The following is a 9,909-nucleotide window of genomic DNA, read 5'->3' on the forward strand; positions in this document are numbered from 1 at the left end:
CGCCTGGAAGAAATTGTCATCATCCGAGTGATTGAAGAATGTTGACGTATCTCATGGAAATGTTTATTAGGGAATATAAAATGAGCGAATTCAAATTTATACAATTTGATGATACAAGTTGCAGTTTGTACACGTAGAAATGCGAAAAAGTCGTTTTAGGGGAAATTGACCCACCTTGTCTGGATGCAAGTTTAAAACGAATAAGTATTCTGCGTTTTCCTCAGAAAACGTTTCCAGGTGGACGGAGCCTAACCAATGCATTTATAGAATGATAACAAAGATTGGACATATGAATCGGAGAAAGTTAATGACAATATTTTTCATAGCATAATAAAATATGTTCTGCATTCATTAGACATAACATATTGGATATATTTGCAGCAATTAAAAAAAGAACTACGATTTATTTTAACTTCATTAAAAAAAAATTCTTTTTTTCAATACGTCAAAGCTTTGATGTTGAGATAAGCCAATCAACTTCATATGACGTTATTGTGCCAATGTTCCCAGCCATACAAAACATATGACGTCATCAACAATTCATCTATAGAATCCGTGTGAACCGAAATTTTTACTTGAGATTGGTCATCGAACTTCAATATAGAGGCGAAAAAATAAAACTAAAAATTATCAATTACTGGGACCAGTCTAAGTGTTTCAAACTGAAAGCTATCACTAATGGTTATAATATGTAGCAAATGCAGCGTCTTATAAAATATCCACTTCTATTTATGATGAAACTAATTTAACCATGCATTTACTTTGCTCTAACCAAATGTTAATATATATTCATATTAACAAATAATACCAATACAAAATTAATATAATAATTGTAGACAAGGTCTTACAAAAGAAAAAAAAAGTTCCAATTATTTTTCGGAGCACTTCTTTTTGAACTCTTCAGAAAGGTTACAACCAAGAAGAATACCTATCATGCAACTAGTATTGTGTCAGTCTCAATTTCTTATATATATTCCGATCTTAAGACAAGTCTTATTGGTCCTAAGTACTGTCAATTATCATTGAAATCGGTCCATAAAATTGTCAATACTTGTCAAGAACAGCCATAGCTTTTGGAGGACCTTCTGTCAGAAAGATTATGACTTTAGAAAATTTATTCTTACATAAAATATTTTTTAATGAACAATTTTTTTAACGAAATATAGCATTTTTTAAGAATTTGTTTCTAAAAATTTATTGAGTTTATATTTGTAACTTTTAAGTTTCATTGTATCTGTAAATACATTTTTTAAAAGAAAAATACATTCCTTCTACAGGCCTTTCTTCATAAATTGTAAAAATATACGGGCTAATGATGTTTTTTAGAATTGTAAATTTTATTAGATTACCTCTCAAATAAAAAACGTCACTTTTTTGGGACTGATCAAAAATGAGTTTACAAATTGCCAATACTTTACTTCAAGACAAATAGTTCTATCTTATAGTCTTAGACCGGTCTACGATGCAAACACTTTATTGTATTTATGATGTAGATATTGTAAGGATGGAATATTTCTTAAATGGTAATTATATTAAGGAAACCAATGTATATAATTCAAGAATGTTCATACGTTCAGTCTATACAGATCTGTGTCATAATAAGAATTCTTGCTCATTGCTAAAGATTTGAATGTATCTCACTTCTGAATTAAATTTATCTTATCCATGCAGATGAGGTATTACATTTTATTTGACGATATTATGATAGTTAATAGGAATTGAGCATTTACCAAAAAGGTGTATTTTTTTCTTTTATAATGAAAATTACTGATTAGTTATTGATCAATCTTCATTGTCGCATTATAAAGTTTAAAGTCCCACAGATATATTACTCCTAAATACATAATAAATAAAAGTCTTTAATAGAGTAAATGAAATTATTGCATTCATCAATAGTTGATAGTTAAAATAACTGATGCAGTAATCATGAGATATAAAAATGGTTACTTTTACAATTTACAACTTGTAGAAAATCGTCACTTCTACACAACTTGTTCGTACAGTGATTGAAATATGTGTTTGATCCCTTGACCGTTTCGACAAAGTTTGCTCACTAAAAAATAAAAAAAACAGTCTATAATTTTAATGTTAGATATATTTTTTTTTTACCGTATATTATATGAAGAAAAAAAATGCAATAAAGACGGAATATCCTCTTAGTAGAGAAACACCACCATGCTTGGTAGTGAGGAGGGTGATCTCGTTACAGTACTCAACATGTGTATTCTTCTAAGCACAGTGTATTGAGTTGATCCGAAAGAAGTTGAATTTTGTCTCATCGGACTACATCATCTTCTCTTAAGCCTCTTCTAAATGATTCAGGTGTTCATTAGCAAATTTTAGAAGGACCTGTATGAGTAAATAATTTTTATGCAAAGATTCCAGAATTTCTATAAACATTCAGTAAAAATTACCTACTTTGATATTTCAGACATTTTTTTTCTCTACCAGTGGGAAAACTCAGAAAATCAACAATAGATCCCTCCTATGTCTTAATGTGAATCATACAATGTTACTTTAATTGTTCCATACTACTATAAAATAAAGCCACATTTTTTTCTCAAATAAATGTCATTTTTATTAGATCATTTGTTTCACAACTATAAATAAATAATATATTATCTTTTATAAATAATGACTAATTCGATTATTTTAAAGTTTGAGAGAATAATTAAGCTGTATAGGGAGCTGGGGCTGGCTTATAAGCAGGAACAGGCTTGGGCTGGTATGGAGCAGGAGCTGGCTTGTATTGAGGAGGAGCTGGCTTGTATGGAGCAGGGGCTGGCTTGTATTGTGGAGGAGCAGGCTTATATGGTGCTGGGGCTGGCTTGTAAGAAACAGGCTTTGGTTCATATTTAGGATAGGTAGGAGTTCCTTCGTATTGAACATCAGCAACATAGCCAGAGTATCCATCAACAGTATAAGTTACAGTTTGGATACGACCATCAGGAAGAGCAACTTGATAGGATCCGGAAATAACCTTAGCATCAGAGTCCTCTTGAGCCGAGAACTTGGCTCCAGAGTAGTCGTCATTTACACCATATTGGAAAGAATATGGCTTAGGAGACTCATCATAAGGAGCTGGTTTGTATGATGGTTGAGGGGCTGGTTTGTATGATGGTTGAGGGGCTGGTTTGTATGATGGTTGAGGGGCTGGTTTGTATGATGGTTGAGGGGCTGGTTTGTATGATGGTTGAGGAGCTGGTTTGTATGATGGCTGAGGAGCTGGTTTGTATGATGGTTGAGGGGCTGGTTTGTAGGCTGGTTGAGGATTGTCTCCTAAGGAAAAAGCGATGAGAGCACAAACTACCAAGGAACGGAACATTTTTGATTGTATGTAAGTTGTTGAATGTTCTTAACTGAACTGATATTCAAAAAGTAAGGATGCACCATATATATAGTTAATTCCTTTAGCAAAAACACTTATACAACTCAGGATGCGTAGCATATTTCTTCATGTAAATTAATGACGCGCGTACAATACAAACAAAAAGTACTTCTACGAATACCGTTTATTAAGCATTTTGTCGGTTATTTTTTTTTTTCCTTAAAAAAAAGGTTTTTTCCTTTGAGGGGGATTCATGAAAACATACATAACCATGGAAATAATCATATAATTTTATTTTTTAATTGTATTATCATTTTTTTGTGAATTATATATCACTGAACCATTATCAAGCACCTCATAAGTAATACAGCGTTTGCATTGACGTCACAAACTAAATCCTAATAAAAGGTCATGCCATCTTAGGAGCTAATATTTTACAACATAAAATGAACAAATTTCCAATAGATTTAGAAGCATTTTCAAGAAATGGCAAATAAAACAAAACTTGCATTTGTAATTAATATTACTTAATGTCAAAGAAAACTAGTGATATTTGAATTATATTAAAATAATGGCTACTGAAAATTGATAATGTTTTGGATGCATTAAGGACGCAAGAAAAATTGGATTATATAAGAAAATATCGGAAGTTTAAGTTATGAAATTTAAGAATAAGGTTTTTAATACATAGTATGGTATGATACATAATAAAAATAGACCACTTACTAATTCAATAATTAGTTAAGTATGGGTTTTATCTAAGGTTATGCCCGGTTCAAGTTCAGCGGTTCTATCGGTCACAGTCTTCGTTCTTTCATTTCAACGGTTTTGCCTCGGTTATTTTTTATACAGGATCATTTTGGTTACAGACACTTAAAGTAAGGGCCGTGGTTTGAAAATTGGTGCGTAGAAAAACATATTCATTACAAACAGGGCCGCAGCTACTTTATACGCAGAGTGCGAGTACCCCAAGTGCCAGCAGGGGATCCAAAAGCTGGTATAAAAGGTAACACAGTTTAAAATGTATCAGGGTAGGAGGAGCTTGGGATAGTGAAGTTTGGGAAATGCTGGCTTAAGAAATATTATAGTTATCATATTATAGGACCCCGACAAGCGGACTTAGATCTATAATCAACCCAACCCTTTACATTTTCTATATAAACTGTCTAACACCTACAACCCTTTTCCACATCCATAAGTAGCCCTTAGCAATTTGGAACTCAGATACAATTGTATCACTCTTGGAACCGAGACAGATAAGCTATATATTGCAGTCTCGGTTCGACTTTGTCGGTTCCCGTTCTAGCAGCTCTAGAACCGGAACTGTTTGCCCGCTAGAACCACTAGACCGCTAAGGGCACAACCTTGGTTTTATTATATTTAAAAATTGGTTTATTTAGGGCTCTAAGTAACTATTCCTGAATGTATTTGTAAGTGGGAAGAAAAATGGTACAATAAATACGCCATCACAGGGCTCTGCAATGTTGTCGTTGGGGTGAGGGCATTTATCAATTTTTAGATATAATTTTTTTTGACTAGATTATAATTTTTTTAGAGAAGATTATAATTTTATGTGACAATAATTATATTATTTTTGCAAATGTGGGGGGGGGGGGATGGCCCAAACAGTTCCAGCGACACTGACATTATATCAAAAAGCTCTATAATATAAGAAACTAAGATTTAAGAATGAAATGATTCATAAGTGTATTATTAATATTTGAATTATTGACCTAAAGGTCATTTGTCCTATTGTCCTATAATCAATCAAATCAATTGTCAAACCCTTTATGGTAGTCTAAAAATATCACCACGTTATTATATGAAAATGCTTGATATGGCGAGTGAAGAAATCCATGATGCAAAAATGACTCTCAACAGATGTCTCCCATTTAATAATCTTCCATTCCCATTAAAGCATTACATTTTCTCTCATTTTACGGATAAAATCAATGAGTTCCACAATTGTTTAGAAAAATACATAGATTTTAACTAGTATAAGCTGATTGTACAAGTTGGAACCAGAAAATGGGATAAATATTATAAATGAATAGCCTGTAGCTGTTGTTAAACAATGTATTTTGAGCAGCTGCACATGATCAGTTAGAACGTTGTATATTGTTATGGCAGTTGCCCAAAAGTGTTTTGTGTCACTGTAAAATAAATGGAATCAATCAATAAATAATTTATTCCACAATTGTTGAAAAGGCAGAACGTCCTTGTAGCGATAGGCCTCGAACTAGACACATTTGAGATTGAAAACTTCTTAAACTTAGACAGGTCCTTTGTATGGACAGTCAGGAAATAACTAGAAGAGCTTGCGGGTGATTATGACCCTTCTTTTTGCTTAGATGCAAATAAAACGTTCACTTGGTTGTGAGATTCTCAAAACGCGACAGAACGCGCATAATTCGTAAAAACATTGAAAAAATATTTCAGAAGTAAAGAAAAGTTTTTTAAGGGGTATCTTATTTTAAAAAAGAGTAATTTGATCTAATTATGCAGCGGAGCAAAAATTTTATATTTGTGCTAAAAAACCAATACCCCCCTCCAATACCTATATAATTATGTAGTAGTCCTTGAACAAGGTTGATAGATAGGCCTTTTTGAAGAAGTTTGACCTCAAAAATTAAATGGAACTTTCTTTTTTTGTTTGCCTAAATTAGGAAAAAATTTATAGTTAATAGTTTTGTTCTAGGAAGTCATTTATAATGAAATTTCATTGAATAGATTCTGTGGAACATTAAAGTATTTTCAATGGCAATGTTGCCCATTATTTCAAAAGGTCGGACATCCCTGCTGTAAAGTATATTTTATTGACTGAGGACTCAAACTGAACTCGATAAAACTTACAGCATTAGGACTTTTTGCCTCCCCTACTTATTTTTGAAACTATTTAATGTAAAATGCCTATAGACTGTAATTAATATGAAGGATTAATTTTATTTGAAGTAGAACGTTAAATAGTTAATATATACCCGGTAGTGAATAAGCCTTGCATCACTTCGTATGCTGTTATTCATTTTTATCTTAATATAGAAAAATGGAGTCGTACATAGTAGACACAGAAGAGAAATTTATCCAATATATATGAAAAGTTTCCAACCTAACAAAGATACGAGACATTTGTCCTCAATTTTTCATTTTATAATTCAACATAGTTTCTCTACCCACTTATCCAAGCTATGATCCCATCTCTGAACCCCATTCAAAATAGTATGTACTTGACGTTTTTCTCTTCAAAATAATTGTTCACGAAACAATTTTTGTTTTTGGCTAAATTATTCCGGATTGTTAACTTATACAATATTCTTACAAAGTTCGACCAAAAATCTATCCGTTTTTTCTGTAATTGTGTTTACAAAAAACTGGGGCTCAACTTCGTTGGACGAGGTAATAAATAAATCAAATTAAAATGATAGTATGAATTTATAACTACCAAGTGGTCTATTAATTTTGAACAATGTAAATTTTAAACTTCAACAAGGTATAAATTAATATTTAACAATAAATTTAAACAAAATAAATAAAATTAATAAATGTGTGTCTGAGCTGTTTTAATCATAAATATATCCACCCTTAGTGGCAATGATAGCTTCCAGGTGGCAAAGGAAGGCCTGACACCCGCTGCGGATGTAGTCCTCTGTCATAGTGGCCCAGTTCTGGGTGACAGTAGGTTTGAGGGCATTGGTGTTTGGATGACATACACTGCATCAGGGTAATAGGGGGCTAAAAGTGTCAAAAACGAGTTCAAAAGAACTTAAAAGACTCATTCAAAAGAGTTTTGCAACAGAGGGGATGGGGTTCTTTCATTACTGGTGTGAAAAGTGGCCTTTTCACTCTCACACCGCTCTTTCCACCCACTTTTTGATAACTCTTTGTACATTTTTGTATGAAACCCCAAGATCTCTTGTATAGGCCCACATGGACTTGAGGTGATTGACCTAGGTTGTTTTCTTTAACTCCTCCGATTCCAGTTTGACCTCTCAAACGATTCAGAATGTCTGATGGCGTAGACAGTGGTCCTGGAGACACCCAGCTACTTGGAATGGGCGAATGATATTTCGCCGACCACGTTCAAGTGTCATTTTCTCAACTTGTACGTAAGCTAGAGAGCTCAAGTATGTTTTCCAACTCGAATGGAAAAAGTTATTAAGATTGTTCGTCAATCCATTTAACATTAACTTCCCTCTAGCGTTTATTTCTGGTAATAAGATGAATCAAAAATGCTCAAGTAGCAATTTATGTATAACTGAATATTATAAATCATAAAAAAACTAGCCGTTGGATACAAAAGTGTTATTATGTTTTTTTTGTTTTTTTAATTGTTGTAAATTTGGAATTGACGATTAAATACGATATTTTATTTAACTTATTTTGAACTTTTTTTCCCTTTAAATTATTAGACTTATCTCCTTATGTCAGTTGATAAAAAAGTAATTATCAACGGAGTCATCATTAGGTTGTAGGTATATTGACCAATTTAATGACTCATACTTTACGACTAGGAATACAAATACAGTTTTTATATTTTAAAAAACTCCCAAAAATACCTACACGTGAAAATGATCGTAATACTAATGGGGGATTATTAGTTCATTGCTCTATCATGTCCTTGTATTTCATATCAATAAACGTTGTATGATAGTATAACATTAAAAAATGACCTTGCTATTGGGATTTTGACCCTTTTCAATATTATTTATTTTGTTCATAATGAATAATGATTAATAGGCAAATCAAAAGTAAAGAGGACCTGCTACATATGTAAACTATACCTCCTATTATTTTTAACCAATTTTTAATTAAATATAAAATTTCGAGTATTACCCTATAGGTGGAAAATTTGTTTAATATACTATGGTGCTATAAGAATATATCAATTTATTTACGGTTCATAAGTGTAAGTTCCCTGGTACTCTAGTATTTGGTTAACGAACAACACTAGTTCCTTACCTATTAATCAAATCTAACGTTTAATGTTTAAAAAAAAATTAATGCAATGATATATAAATGGAAAATGATCAAATAGACTATAAAATAAATAGAACCACTTCTATAATTAACTTTTATGAAGCCTTTTAAACATATTGAAGTACATATGTGAACAAATTTAATTTACTTTCGTAATTAATGAGTTTTGTCTACTTTTAATTGTGAATGGATATACTTAAGGACCCATTCTATGAATAGGGGAGACTGGTAACAATTCACTTTCTTATTACTTTTAGTCAATTACTTGAAGCTAAATTAACTTAGGCCCGAAAAAAATGTAACATAGCATGCCAACATATATCTTATATATTACTTTTTTATTGAAGGAGCAAGTGATATCATAATTGAAGACGACGTCATATTGGAGGCTAATATAGGATATCTTTATTACATATATTTGACAAATGTCCACAAAATCTTTATATAACTTCATCAATTGCCTTTAAAAATAAAAATAAACCTTTATCTTATAGTAATTTATGCCTATGATGAACAGTGATATTTGAATTAAAATCCCCCATAAAATGAATAATTCTATAAAATTAATTATATTTTGGAAAGATACATGTAAGATAATTAAAAATAAATATCTTATCCTTACATCTGTAATTGTTAATTTATGCTACAGTCTACATTATGAAATGAGAATGTAAAACGATCTTTTAAACATTAGTGTCTGATATTTGATTACGCTAGACGTACACAAAGAGATACATTTTTGTTAGACAGTAAACGATTAAGTCCTTTTATATCGTTGGAAGCCCTATTTTGACAACCAAATACCACTGAATGAACAATTTTGTAGACCTTTCAAAGTGTTGAATTATTAACATTCAATTTATTAAAGCAAAGTCCTATTGAGGATAACAAACATGTTTGATGTGAAACTGGTGTATTTTTGGACTTTAATTTTTGGTGGAGCCTAAAATCAAACAGAACAATTGAATATAAAATTATATAAGCGAAGGATCTAATAAAAAATCATTTAATAATGACTCTATCAAATATTATTGCTACAATATGTTCTATATATACATTACAAATTCTTAAACAACTAAAAGTTTAAGTGATGACCTGTTTTAGAATTTATTTATTTTTTGTGTATGAAGGGGGGAACTTAACTCCCTATATCCCCTTTCTCATAAATTTTCTCATGATGTATAATTAAATAATAAAGAAGAATAACCATACATAAATGTCATACATAAAGATATTTAATAAAATAAATAATATTATATACTAACTCGGAGGTCATTTTTTTCGCCAATTTTTATTTGTAAATTAATTTGCGTTTAAAATTTGAATTATGTTAATTGTAATATAAATATAGTAAGATTTTTGTCTTTTCGTCATTGTTCTTGCTCTGATTCTCCATTATTAATATAATAACGTTATTATTATATTATGGATTTTTATGCATTTTTATAAGGATACGATTAAAGTAGGAACAATAGTAGAATATAATAAAATATCTTAAGCTCTTTTAATAGAGAAGTTGTAGTGTATATAGATAAATAGTTTATCAGGTAAAAATCCTATGCGTTTTTATTAAAGGACGCTTCAAACAAAGTTCAAGAATAATAGAT

General features: G+C 31.0%; 1 protein-coding gene across 1 annotated transcript; it reads right to left on the reverse strand.

Annotated features, from left to right (window-relative positions):
• Positions 1 to 2,552: 2,552 nt before the first annotated feature.
• Positions 2,553 to 3,375, reverse strand: LOC121115596 (uncharacterized). Its single transcript, XM_040709675.2, has one exon. It carries the CDS (start codon positions 3,323 to 3,325, stop codon positions 2,672 to 2,674), a length of 654 nt encoding a protein of 217 aa, XP_040565609.1. The 5' UTR covers positions 3,326 to 3,375; the 3' UTR covers positions 2,553 to 2,671.
• Positions 3,376 to 9,909: the final 6,534 nt, after the last annotated feature.

This window comes from Lepeophtheirus salmonis, chromosome 4 (genome assembly GCF_016086655.4).
Source record: "Lepeophtheirus salmonis chromosome 4, UVic_Lsal_1.4, whole genome shotgun sequence".
Classification (NCBI taxonomy): Eukaryota; Metazoa; Arthropoda; class Copepoda; order Siphonostomatoida; family Caligidae; genus Lepeophtheirus; species Lepeophtheirus salmonis.